At 46.8% G+C, this 14,061-nt stretch overlaps 1 protein-coding gene across 1 annotated transcript in view; it reads right to left on the reverse strand.

The window, feature by feature from the left end:
* Positions 1 to 255: 255 nt before the first annotated feature.
* The window catches only part of HSPA12A (heat shock protein family A (Hsp70) member 12A), a 102,658-nt gene continuing 88,852 nt past the window's right edge, over positions 256 to 14,061 (reverse strand). The window contains exons 8-12 of the mRNA XM_033943720.1: positions 12,580 to 12,666; positions 11,462 to 11,566; positions 7,151 to 7,409; positions 2,084 to 2,187; positions 256 to 1,267 (exon numbers count right to left, since the gene is read on the reverse strand). Of these exons, the coding sequence (XP_033799611.1) occupies positions 630 to 1,267; positions 2,084 to 2,187; positions 7,151 to 7,409; positions 11,462 to 11,566; positions 12,580 to 12,666 (1,193 nt within the window). The 3' untranslated portion in view covers positions 256 to 629. The remainder of the gene's footprint in view (positions 1,268 to 2,083; positions 2,188 to 7,150; positions 7,410 to 11,461; positions 11,567 to 12,579; positions 12,667 to 14,061) is intronic.

Consider the following 14,061-nt stretch of genomic DNA (forward strand, 5'->3'; position numbering starts at 1 on the left):
AGGATATAGGGGCATGGGAGTAATATGCCCAGCTCCAAAAAAAAGCACAAATTCATCACGTTTCGAGGATGCTGGGCCTCAAACGGCAAGGGACGCTTCAGTGCACAAAACCAGGCCTGCCTCCTTTATACTGAGACTTTCCTTTCATTTTACCACTGAAATCCCACGCTTCAGCTTCCGACAGTTGGAAGCCAAAACGTTGGAGTTCGGATTATTAAAATAATTTTTTTTTTCTTTTTTATATAGGTGCGCCTGTTGTTTTATTTTTTTTTTTGGGGGGGGGGTTCATTCTTGTTTTATGTCGAATCTGGGAAAGGTTAGGGTTACCATATGTGCGGATTTACCCAGACATGTCCTCTTTACAGAGGTAGTTTTTGATAACCCAGAAGTTTGTCCAGGTTTAGGAGCTCGGGGCTGCTTCTGGGGGGATGTGATGTCATCACGTCGCATCCACGCATGCACGGAGGCCCTCCAGACGCGGCCCTGAGCTCAAAGGAGGAGGTTTGAGTGGGGGTGGGGTTTGGACAGAATGTGTCCTCTTTATTTAGCGGACGGAATATGGTAACCCTATTAAAAGGCCATGGAGCAAAGCATTTAAAGCAATGGATTCATACGGAGAGGCCCCCCGACTAGTAATTTAAGAAATCAATGCCAACTCGGACACTTCTAGAAGTGGTGACATCAATTGCCATGGCTTTGATCTCGGTGTCCCCAAACTGCATCAGAGTCTGAATTTCCCTCCGAACGGGTGCCTCCGAGCTCTCGGTGCCCGTCAGGTCCAGGCGCAGGGTGCCGCACTTCTTCACCCCAGGGTCGGTGATGAAAGACACGCCATCCTGCTCCGAGCTGTAGATGTTAATGACAATGACCGGCTGGGATGGCTTGGCCGGGGTGTAACTGCGCTTGACGGTCTCTCCCAGTGCCACCGACTGATCAGCGGCGATGAACTTGTCAAAGACATCGGTACACCATCGCGTGCCATCCTTCAGGAGCAGCTTCTCTGGGGGGTGCTTCCCCTCCACATAGCGATTCAGCACTCCCACCCCATAGGTAAATGGAGAGCGCCGTACCTTGATTACTGCAGGGTCCAGGCCAAACAGTACAGCGCCCTTCAGGATGGTCAAGCCCACGTCATGAGGGATGATGACTCGGCACTTGTCCCCAAAGGCATTCTGCACAGCCTGCTGGAGCAAAGGAGACTCTGCAAATCCACCCACCAGGAAGAGAAACTTGACACCAGCCACTTCAGGCTTCTGAAAGAGGTCAGCTGTGGGAAAAGAGCAGAATAAAGGAAGCTTATTCAGCATGACTGTCTATATAAAGAAACTCTACGTTACACACATTCTAAAATACCACTGTGGGTCACATTTCACCGGTCAAATTCAGGGATGACCTCTGCAGCAGTTGGTATATCTGGGTTTAAAAAAAGGTTTGGACAAATTCCTGGAGGAAAAGTCCATAATCTACTATTGATAGATATGGAGAAAGCCTAGGATTGATAGCACGGAATCTTGCTACTTTTTGTATTACTGGTGGATACTGTATGTCAGATGTATATTCTAGATTTTACAGTTAAGCTGTTTATTAAGGTAACCGATCATACCATCTGACATAATAGCATCATGCTACATGGTTGGATTTCATTAATACATTGACTTACATAAAGGACAATATCCTATGTCAGCAGGCCAAGTCCTAGCATTCCTGTCAACACAATGATCATTCATGAAGTGGAAAACCATCCAACCAAATAGGAAAACATATTTTTTTTTTCTCAATGAATAGTTGTACTCTGGAACCCTACCAGAGAAGGTGTTAACAGCAATTGGTATATCTGAGTTAAAAAAAAAAAGGTTTGGACAAATTTCTGGAGGAAAAGTCCATAATCTACTAATGACAAACATGGAGAAGGCCACTACTTATTCCTAAGATTGATGGCATGGAATCTTGCTACTTTTGGGGATTCTGCCAGGTGCTTGTGACCTGAATTGGCCACTGTTGGAAACAGGATACTTGGCTGGATAGACCATCAGTCTGATCCAGTATGGCTATTCTTATGTTCTAATATACTCATGATATTTACAAAGATGTTGAATGATGTGGTCGATGGTTGGTTTAAAAAGTGCATTCATTGCATCTGGATTCATCCGCAGCATTCCCTGGGAAGACCACTTTACAAAATCCACACTGCAGAGAAAGCAAAGAAACGGTAAGAAGCATTCGGAGCCAACGTCAGGACCCAAGAGGGGTTCATAGACAAAACCGCGGAAGACAAAGGCGCGCCGACAACTGAGCACAAGATGGAGGTGCACGCCGAAGAAAATGACAGCTTTAGGGGCTTCGACGGGGGGGTTTTGTTGGGGAGCCCCCCCCCCCACTTTACTTAATACAGATCGCGGCGGCGTTGTGGGTGGTTTGGGGGGTTGTAACCCCCCTCATTATACTGTAAACTTAACTTTCTCCCTGTTTTTAGGGAAAAAGTGAAGTTTTTAGTAAAATGTGGGGGGTTACAACCCTCCAAACCCCCCACAACGTGGCGCGATCTGTATAAAGTAAAGTGGGGGGTTCCCCCCACACTGCCCCGTCGGAGCCCCTAAAAACAGTTATTTTCTTCGGCGCGCACCTCCGCGCTGCGCTCAGTTGTTGGCACGTGCCTTTGTCTTCCGCGGTTTTGACCTGACACCAGGCCGTGAGTACATTCAAAAGAGGAGCAGAACCTAGAGACAAGGTCAGGTTTCAAAAGCTTACACATTTCCCCCCTTGTTCAATAATCTTGCGCGTATAATTTTTTGTTGAGCGCAGAAAACCACACAAGCAGTTTATAGAATACCCACAGTTAGGTATTGACAGACTAGCTGCTAATTGGCGTTGATGCTAATTTGCAGTTACACACTATGGGCCTGATTCTGGAAATGGCACCTGCAAAACGGGCACCTAAGGCCATTTCCGGCGTAAACCATGCCTACGCTGGCCTTAGGCGTCCATAGGCATGCCTAAATGTCTCAACGTGTGATCAACGCCTACATTGTAGGCATCTTTCACCCCATCAATTATTATTATTATTTTTTTTTTTTTATATAAACCTGCGTCCCGATTGGTCCATTAGACAGTGGTAGGATGCATACCGCCGCCTACAACTGAGACGCTGTTTTTAGAATCAGGCCCTCTAACCTTAGAACGCAAATTCTATACCGAGTGGGAAGGGAATGCCAGGGAGAGCACACCCATGCACGAAGGACCAGATTCTATAAACAGGGCTGCTTGGTGTGGTTCTCATTCAAAATCAGAATTAGGCCTAGTGACGCCTACGTAACTTTTCACTCGCCTAAACTGGCAGTGCATATGTCGGGCGCCTAAGGACACCTAAGTCAACCATGCCTATTCTCCGCCCATAACCACGCCTACTTTTTAACATAGGCTTCCTTAGGCAGGGGAGGGCTTCTTCGCGTAGGTGTCACTAGATGGTCCTAAGAGTTTGGCGTTAAACTCTTAAATTGTTTAATTAATGGGGTTTGGGGTTGTTGTTTTTTTTTGACTGGCTGAAAACCAGCGTGGTCAATCACCATGCTGATTAAGCCAATTAAAAAATACAAATTAGGTACGGCTCCCGTCCTTAGGCATTGCTAGGCCGCTGCAATTAGGGCGCCATTTATAAAATACGGCCATAAGATTATACAATACTGACAGCTACTCACACAACTGTAACATTTAGACATCTACATTTATACCAGCCATTGATACGGTGAAAGTGATTGCACTTAAAACGGAATTACATGGCTCCTACTCAGCTAAAGAGCGCTAAACTGGCTAACCGCTAATGTTCAGGAGGAGATAACTGGCTACCCTGGTCACCAGCTATGTCATATGATAAAGCAGGTCAATGCCAATATTCATAGGTCTACCTTTGGCCACCATGACTTATGAATATTAGCTTGGCTAACTCTGTCAAGACCTGTCACCGGATACGGCCCTGGCATTGGATTTTCAGGTTCACTGCCAACCGCGAGAGGTAGCCGTGCTGCCTCCCGCGGCCCCAGTCTGCCTCCCTCGAAGGAGGGAAATTTAGTGGTGACACCAGGAAGTATTTCTTCACAGAAAGGGTGGTGGATCACTGGAACAAACTTCCGGTGCAGGCGATCAAGGCCACCAGCGTGCTCAACTTTAAGAATAAGTGGGACATTCACGTGGGATCCCTACGAGGGTCGAGTTAAGGAACTAAGTCATTAGCACTCAGACTTAATGAAGTGGGTCAGTAGAGTGAGCAGACTTGATGGGCTGTAGCCCTTTTCTGCCGCCATCTTTCTATGTTTCTATGTTTTGGGTAAATTAGTGAATATCGCTAGACGTCACATTTGAAAATGGACCAAAACACTACCAACCATCACTGAAACCTCAGGACATGGGTTTGGCATCTCTGTGTTCATCCCATGAAACATTTCTTGAGACTTTCCTCATTAACCGTGTCCTAACCCTATGGAACCCTCATGGAACCCTATGGAACCCTATGGAACCCTCATTAACCCGTGTCCTAAGGCTATGGAACTCCCAGACTCGGTGGACAATTAGCCAATGGAAGGGAATTTTCAGGCGATCGGAAACGTTCCTCTCTCTGAATAGCAAAGAAATTTGTGGACCCTCAGCTCATAACACTAATATTCTAAACCAGTGGTTCCCAACCCTGTCCTGGAGGACCACCAGGCCAATCGGGTTTTCAGGCTAGCCCTAAAGAATATGCACGAGAGAGATTTGCATACAATGGAAGTGACAGATATACAAATCTGCTCCATGCATATTCATTAGGGTGATCCTGAAAACCTGATTGGCCTGGTGGTCCTCCAGGACAGGGTTGGGTGTAGCGAAGATGAGAGGCACCCCTCCCCCGCCCTCATTTTTATCCCCCCCCACTCCTTACCTGATTGCCCCTGCCCCGCCTGCGCCCCCCCTTCTCTTTGACCTCTAGTTGTTCACTGCCTCGAGTAACAACTTCAACGTGCTCCTTGCGACCCCAGCTCTCCCTATGATGTCATTTCCTATGCCTGGCACCCGGAAGCGACGTCAGCGGGAGAGCTGGCGCTGTCGCAAGGAGCACGTTGAAATTGTTCTTCACGGCGGTGAAAAACTAAAGGTAAGGGGGGGCACACGCGTGGCGAAGGAGAAGTGGGAAAAGGCAGAGAAGAGGAGGGATGCTGGTACCCCCACCAACATGGCGCTGGGGGGTGTACCATCCCCCTCGCCCCCCACCCACTTACTACGCCACAGATTCTAAACATGTATGCATGAAACACACATATAAATGTTAGTGCCAAGGTCACAGGTGGGCAACTCAGGTCCTCGAGGGCCGGAATCCAGTCGGGTTTTCAGGATTTCCCCAATGAATATGCAAATAGATCTCATGCATATTCATTGTGGAAACCCTGAAAACCCAACTGGATTCCGGCCCTCGAGGACCGGAGTTGCCCACCCCTGGCCTAGGTTGTAGAATCTGCCCCCTCTGAGGGCAATTTTGTAAGTGAGCATCTCGACTTAGATGCCGCAATGCTGCGTGGCGAGATCCTTTATACAACACTAACGTAACCTGGTAGGAGCACACCCCGCATTTAGGTCCCCATGGTTAGATCAGCCAAAGCGCTGGCATAACTATGGCAGTCTAAACACAGGAGGGGTGCCCAAAACTTACAGTATTCTGTGGAAATAGGAGCCCCTCTAATGCCCTTTCTGCCTTCACATTCTCTGTTTAAGTGGAATATTGATGTTTATGATTGTTCCAGTTGTTTCATTCTCGCCGCGTCTGGGTAGGTAGGACCGACATGCTGTGGGTTTCTTCAGGGTTTGTCTTTATATATAGTGTGTCCTCTAACCTTTTTGGCAGGAAAGCCCACTGGTCAAAAATTTGAATTTTGGCGGAAATTTCGTCGTTCAGAAATTTGAATTTTGGCGGGAAAGTGTATGCGTATGTCAGTGCTGGTCGCTGTATATTTTCAGGTGTAGCAAGGGTGTAAATATAAGCACCTCATCCTATAAAGTCCTTCCCATGTATGAGAGGCTCCCCCTTTTGAATCTGCCCGTAAAAGGAGTTATCGTCATTTGCACATACATAGTAACATAGTAGATGACGGCAGATAAAGACCCGAATGGTCCATCCAGTCTGCCCAACCTGATTCAATTTAAATTTTTTTTTTTTTTTTCTTCTTAGCTATTTCTGGGCAAGAATCCAAAGCTTTACCCGGTACTGTGCTTGGGTTCCAACTGCTGAAATCTCTGTTACGACTTACTCCAGCCCATCTACACCCTCCCAGCCATTGAAGCCCTCCCCTGCCCATCCTCCACCAAACGGCCATACACAGACACAGACCGTGCAATTCTGCCCATTACTGACCTTAGTTCAATATTTAATATTATTTTCTGATTCTAGATCCTTTGTGTTCATCCCACGCTTCTTTGAACTCAGTTACATCTTGCTATTCTTGAGATTCTGCTTGGAATCTTGAGACTCTTTGGGATTCTAGAATCTTTTGTTACTCTTTGGGGTTCCGGAATCTTAGTAACATAGTAGATGACGGCAAATAAAGACCCAAATGGTCCATCCAGTCTGCCCAACTTGATTCAATTTAAATTTTTAAATTTTTTCTTCTTAGCTATTTCTGGGCAAGAATCCAAAGCTTTACCCGGTACTGTGCTTGGGTTCCAACTGCCGAAATCTCTGTTAAGACTTACTCCAGCCCATCTACACCCTCCCAGCCATTGAAGCCCTCCCCTGCCCATCCTCCACCAAACGGCCATACACAGACACAGACCATACAAGTCTGCCCAGTAACTGGCCTAGTTCAATATTTACTATTATTTTCTGATTCGAGACCCTCTGTGTTCATGTATTCAATCTACCTGGTTAAATGCTGCTATTTCCATGTGGGAAAATGCTTGAGTACCTGATTGTAAAACCGCTTAGATAACCTTGATAGGCAGTATATAAAAACCTAATAAACTTGAAACTTGGAGATGCCATACAAAGCTTCTAAAATAATCCATTGAAAAGGGAGCATTTGGATGGCTGCTTGACTTGGGGGATTAGGTTTTGCTAGCCACTAAACCTTTCATGGGCGGCGGCTACAATTTTAAGCACTAGACAGAAGCCCATGAGCTCTGGACCCACTTGCTTTTCCTCAACGCGTGCTCCACGCTGTGACCCCGGAATTTCTTATAGTAGTCGATGAAGGAAAAAGGTAGAGTGATGTTGAGTGGGTTTGTCCTGTCGGGTGCCGCAGCCCTCTTCCGAGACTCAAACGCAATCATCAGATCCACCCAGGCGGCCGGCCGCTTGATCTTAAACTGCTCAATAAAATCCTCGCCAAATATCTTGCACAGTAGCTTCTCGAATTCGTAGTCCACACCCAGAGCACCGTAAGGGCCACCTAAGTCGTGAAGAGCAGAAGATGAAAGAAAGCGTCAACACGGAGAGCACAAGTACTCAAGGACGAGGGGGGTCACAAGAGGTCAAAGTCACACAGATACAATGTAGCTGAAAGCAGTCCTCCAAAACCCCCAATATCTCAGGCATGTTGGATGTCCGCACTAGAGAATGACACGGGGACAATTTTTTCCCAATCCCTACAGGAACTCAATTTTCCGTCCCCGTGAGTTCTGTCGCTGTCCCTGTCCTTGCCCCATTCCTGTAAGCTCTGTCTTAATCACAAAAGCCTCAAATACTTATGATTTTAAAGTGTTTGAGGCTTGTGCCGATGAGGACGGAGCTTAGGCATTGGTGGAATGAGGCATTATGACATCACAGTCTGAGCTCTAGAATGTTGCTACTTATGATGCTAAAGTGTTTGAGGCTTGTGCCGATGAGGACAGAGCTTAGGCATTGGTGGAATGAGGCATTATGACATCACAATCTGAGCTCTAGAATGTTGCTGCTTAGGATTTTTAAGTGTTTAAGGCTTGTGCAGGTGAGGACGGAGCTCAGGCATTGGTGGAATGAGGCATTATGACATCACGATCTGAGCTCTAGAATGTTGCTACTTAGGATTTGAAAATGTTTGAGGCTTGTGCAGATGAGGATGGAGCTTGCAGGAATGGGGCAGGGACAGGGAAAGAACTCGCAGGGATGGGACGGGAAAATGAATTCCCGCAGGGACAGGGAGAAATTTGTCCAAATGTCATTTTCTAGTCCGCACTGAACACTGAGAAAGCATATGTACAAATATCCAGATCAATAATCTCAAAATAATTTGCATAATTTTGTTAGACTGAAATCTGAAGCACCACTTTCTGTAGCAAAGGCAGAATGCGCAGTTAGACAACAATTTCTTCACCGTCTCTGGACATACTATCATAGATTGCAAAGATAGGTGACAACACTGTCTGCAACAGTTATCGCTCCATGGGAAAGAGCAGTATGATGAATGAAAGCTGGAGGAGTGGCTAAGTGCATGCAGTGGCATAGCAAGGGTAGGAGGCACCCGGAGCGGTGGTGCGCCCCCGCCCTCTCCTCTCTCCCTTCCGCGTCACACTCCCGCCCTCCCTTCCCACCCCCACATCTCTTTAAATCTTCAGTAGCATGAGCTGTTCGCGCTGGCTTTCTCTCTGACGTCACTTCCTGGCCCCGCAACCTGGAAGTGATTTCAGAGGAAGCCAGGCCGGCGCAAGCAGCAGGCTGGAGTAGGTGCTTGAGCTGGATTTTAAAGAGGTACCGGGGGAGTGGCAGGGAAGGGAGGGCAAAAACATGGGGTGGGGGTGGAGAGGTACCAGTGCCCCCTCCAAGACGGCAACTGGGGCAGTCTGCCTCCCCTCACTACACCACTGAGTGCATGACAGGCAGTTTTCAATGTGAGACAGTGCCGATGGAGAACAGAAAATCAAGGCAGCAGCTTTCAGACTGAGGCTGTACATTGTTATACACCAATCAGGTGGGAGGTATGGAGAGGGCAGTGTTGGGTAGAGTGGTGTTGACATCACTGCGCCAGATTTCAGCAGAGTGACCCTTACTGCTCAAGTACAGGACAGGGCCATCGAGAGACATAGCCGGGCCCAGGGCAAACAATGTTGAGGGTTTGGCCACGCCTCCTGCCCTGCCCCCCTTCCACCGGCAGTGCTCTCACATGCTGTCTGTGGCTGACCAGGAAACCTCCCCTCTACCGCGTCCTGCCTCCTTCTCATGTAACTTCCTGAAGTGGTAGAGGGGAGGTTTCTCGACCAGTGAGCGGATTTTCAGTGCCATTATCCAGAATGTAAACTGTAACCCATTCTGAGCTCTTTGGAAAGGACGGGATAGAAATCTAAATAATTAGTTAATTATGCTGACGATCAATACAGATATTGCTTTGAATATTCTGGTATGGCAAGTGACAAGAGCCATTATCTGGATCATGGAGAATGTTCAGCAGAAATACCTGGATTAACTTAGAACGGACCAAACGGCAGAGTGTGGGTGCAGTGGTTAAAGCTACAGCCTCAGCACCCTGAGGTTTTGGGTTCAAATCCCACACTGCTCCTTATGACCCTGGGCGAGTCACTTAATCCCCCCCCCCCCATTGCCCCAGATACATTAGATAGATTGGGGAAAATGCTTGAGTACCTGAATAAATTCTCAGCTCCCCGCTGACCAAGGGAGCAACGCCAAGAAATCCTGGTCCCAAATGACCTCTCTCCAGCGTCACTGAAGAGCAAGGCGCCCAGCCAGACGCCTGCGGTTATGTAAGGAACTTCTCCTGCGCTCCCCTAATCATTAATTCTTAATGTACATTACAGCTCATTGTTTGTAAAAGTTTTATCTATTTTATTTGTAAAACTCTGGCCAATCCAGGTCACTAGCACCTGGCCCAAACCCAAAGAGTTGCAACATTCCATTCAGAATTCTAAAGAGTAGCAACATTCCAGGGCTGAGATTGTGATGTCATAATGCCTCATTCCACCAATGCCTCAGAGCCAACCTCATCAGTGATGTCACAATGGCTTGATAGTCCTATACTTGGCTCACTTTTAGAATATACCAGCCAAACCAACTTCCTAAATTCAGAGCGTTATTTTGGCACTGTAGCTAAAGAGTATTACCTTATTTTGTTAAATGTCAATTTGCAGAAATGAAATTCTATGTTATTTTATTATTTTTTCATTGTTTCACATCATTCATTGAACCGTATCCACGTCATTCTCTTCTTGGTTGGGCTGAGAACTTTGGTGCCAAAACTTTGAGTGCTAAGCTAGTCTACAACTGCAGATCTGTGTGACATATCTACGATAGTGTAAGTTATGCACCAACATTTAGCCACACCCACTTACGTATACACCCGCACACTTAAATGTGCATCCTATGCATGCAAGTGACAGTATTTCTATTAGGTCTGCAGATTTAGCACATTAATAACACAATTAACTTGTTAAACAGGTACTTTAGTTAGATTGTGAGCCTTCGGGACAGTAAGGGAATTTTTCAAGTACCTTTCTTATTTCTAATCTTAATGTATATTTTCTGTAAACCGCTTAGAACCTAACGGATGTAGCGGTATATAAGAAATAAATTACATTACATTACATTAAATCTTTAATGCCGATTAATAAAATTAATCGTGATTAATGCGATTACCTTTTCTGCAGGGGTTATAAAGTCCTTTCCTTTTGCTGCTGCCTGCAATCTTCAGGCCACAGGTAGTGTCAGTCAGCTGAACCTGTTGCCTTTGGTGGCCCCAGAAGCTTTCCCTCTGCAGGACGGGAAGTTGAAGCAAAGGGAAAGTTTCTGGGGCTGCTGGAGGCAGTGTGTTCAGTTGAATGACACTGCCAGCAGCCCAAAGGAGAAAATAAAGAGAAAGGTACCCATCCCATTGGGTGAGAGGGGGAAGAAATGCTGCATCGAATTGGGGGGATGGAGGGGTAAAGGAGAAAGTCACCAAACTGGGAAGGGGGGTGGAAGGAAGAAGGAAGATGCCAGACCACAGGGAAGGGAGGGAAGAGCCTTGATGGAGTCACCATGCTTCCCTCCTGCTTCCATCTTTGAAAAAAGGTGTTTGAGGGGTGGGGGGGGGAGTAACTAGTGGAAGGAGGGAGTGGGCATTCCTCCTGCTGTTTTCACTGCCGCGGGGTGGGGGTTGGTTCTTGGTGCCGGTGCGTCAGTAGGGGATGTTGGGAGGGCCGTCATCAGTTGGGGGAGGGGAGGGTGTGTTTTTTTTCTTTTCTTTTTTTAATTTAATGGGGCAGATTATTGTGTAACATGCATAGCATCTGTGCCCATTTTTTTTTTTAAAAAGGGATAAACTATGGTTCGACAGGTAAGTAGTCTTGAGCAGTTGCTTTCTTTGGATCGCTATAAGCAAGCCATGTTAGAGCATTACACGGCATGTCAATATTAATGAGCTTATTTGCATGGAGAATGAGTCGTTTTCTGCATTGAGCTGGTTTTGGTGCCTAACCTCCGATGCACTATAGGGAATAAGGGGTAGAACAGGGTTACGGAAGGACGGTACATTACCAGACGCCTTGTAGAGCTCTTTCAGATGTCCTTCCGGTAACCGTATCTGGTGAACAGTCAGATCCACAGTGCCTCCTCCACAATCGACGACCACATAGCGATCACCTGCAACAGAAGGGAATCCAACAGGCAGTGGGCGTAAGTTAAGTGCATCATTGCAAAATAGCACTTGGCTCCCCTGCTGGCACTTTGAAGTGATTGTTTCTATTCTATGCACTTACGGGGCATTTAAATGTGAGTTCTAGCTTATAGAATTATCTCTTATTTGGTTAGTGCCACTGACTTTCCTCCCTCTTACTGGCAGTTCTCTGATTAGCTGTACCTGCTTAACAGCACTGTTCTCGCTAAGCTGAAGGGGGGGAATCCTCCAACTGCTTTTCTGGTAGTGGGGGGGGGGGGCCTTCAATATTGTGTTTTCATCTAGAGAATGACAAATTTTTCCCTGTCCCCACGGGAACTCATTTTCCCATCCCGGTGAGTTCTTTCCCTGTTCCTGCCCCATTCCTGTAAGCTCCATCCTCATCTGCACAAGCCTCAAACACTTTCAAATCCTAAGTAGAAACATTCTAGAGCTCAGACTGTGATGTCATAATGCATCATTTCACCAATACCTAAGCTCCGTCCTCATCTGCACGAGCCTTACTTTCAAATCATAAGTAGCAACATTCTTGAGCTCAGACTGTGATGTCATAATGCCTCATTCTACCAATGCCTAAGCTCCGTCCTCATCTGCACGAGCCTCACTTTCAAATCCTAAGTAGCAACATTCTAGAGCTCTGATTGTGATGTCATAATTGAAATTGAGTTCCTGCGGGACGGGGACAAATCTGTCCCCGTGTTATTCTCTATTTTCAATCACTAGGGATTAGAAGGTTCCTGGGAGTCCTGAAAAGCTTGCCTGTCCCTCACTATTGTGACAGTGAAACAGCACCCCCCACTGGCAGGACTATAGGTGGAGGATTCCCGCTCAGTTTTGGGACAGTGTCAGTGCTCTTATTAAACACCCCCTCCCACCTAAATTTTAAGGCACATTAATACATGCTACCAGTTGCCCATCCCTACAATCTAGTGAAGAGGAAAGCAGAAGACGGAAAGCAAAGGGGGCTGTAGAGCTCTACCTTCCTCCAGCTCGGACCACAGCTCTCCAATCACGTTCTCTACCAGAAAGGTTCGGCTCTGACGGTTACGCCGCACGTGTTCTTTAGCTGGTCATTAGCCGAGAGAAAAATAGAAAACAGAACAGGCCAAAGGTGAGAGCAAGATATCAGTAAAATGGCAGAGTGAGAGAGCAAGTGACCACGGCAGGACACAGGAGCATCTGCAAGCTATTCAACCATCATCCAGAAAACCAAGAAGACCTGCTGCTATGGTCCCTTTGCATAATCTATACATTGATCCAGTAGAACAGAAATCTCAAAGTCCCTCCTGGAGGGCTGCAATCCAGTCGGGTTTTCAGGATTTCCCCAATGAATATGCATTGAAAGCAGTGCATGCACATAGATCTCATGCATATTCAGTGGGGAAATCCTGAAAACCCGACTGGATTGCGGCCCTCATGGAGGGACTTTGAGACCCCTGGGCTAGATGGATCATTGGTCTGACCCAGTAAGGCTATTCTTATGTGTGATTGACACGTGATCTTGAGATCGGCATCCTTTAGAGCAGGGGTGTCACAGGCCTGGGGAGGGGAGGTACTTTTGAAAAGCTTAAATATACACACAGTTTGTTTTCTCCTGACCTAAGCACAGTGACAGGGGCAGAGCTTTTTAACCCTGGCACAATTTATCCAGCCAGAAAAGGGAAGTAAATTGATTTGAAAATAGCCCTCCATGCTTTCATTTCACATGGTAACATGCAAAAGAGTCACTAGATGGCGCCCTGTACACACAATTCAAAAAGCAAGCTTCTCAATTATAAAATCCAAGAAATTTAGGCTTATTTATCGATTTGATTTTTTTAGCCCGTCCTCCCAAAGGAGCTCAGAATGGATTACAAATCAGGTATTCAAGCTTTAGCGTTTAGAATCTATTTTTATTCATAACTAGTTTTTCAGCCCGTTACATTAACGGGTGCTAGAATAGATGTGTAGACTTAGGCATTTCTTTCTTTCTGCCCCCTGTCTGTTTTCCCTTCTCCCTTACTTTTACCTCCCTCCCTGTCCAGTAGTACCCCTTCTCCCTTACCTGCTAACTGTCCAGCATCCGCTAGGCCGGGCAGCCCCGGGGCTTGTGCTAGGCCGCATTATCGAAGTGGGCCGGCCTAGCAAATGCCCCGTGGCTGCTGCCGCTGCTGGTCCAAGGGTGAGAAGGAGAGGCGTCGTCAGAAGTCAGCCGGCGTCGGAGATCGGGGAAACCACCAGGCGCGTCGCAAACCACCGAAGGCTCCTACTGCGCATGCGGTGACACGGATCACGGCCGCACGAAGTTTCAACTGCGCATGCACGCTAAGGGTTTTATTATAGCGGATAATATGTCTGCATACTTCCGTGGTGAGACTGCACCTTGAATACAGTGTGCAATTCTGGTTCTGCGTCTTAAAAAAGATTTAGTGGAATTAGAAAAGAGACATTTTGAGGATGGATCTTGTCTCATACAAGGAAA

Source organism: Geotrypetes seraphini, chromosome 4 (genome assembly GCF_902459505.1).
Source record: "Geotrypetes seraphini chromosome 4, aGeoSer1.1, whole genome shotgun sequence".
NCBI lineage: Eukaryota > Metazoa > Chordata > Amphibia > Gymnophiona > Dermophiidae > Geotrypetes > Geotrypetes seraphini.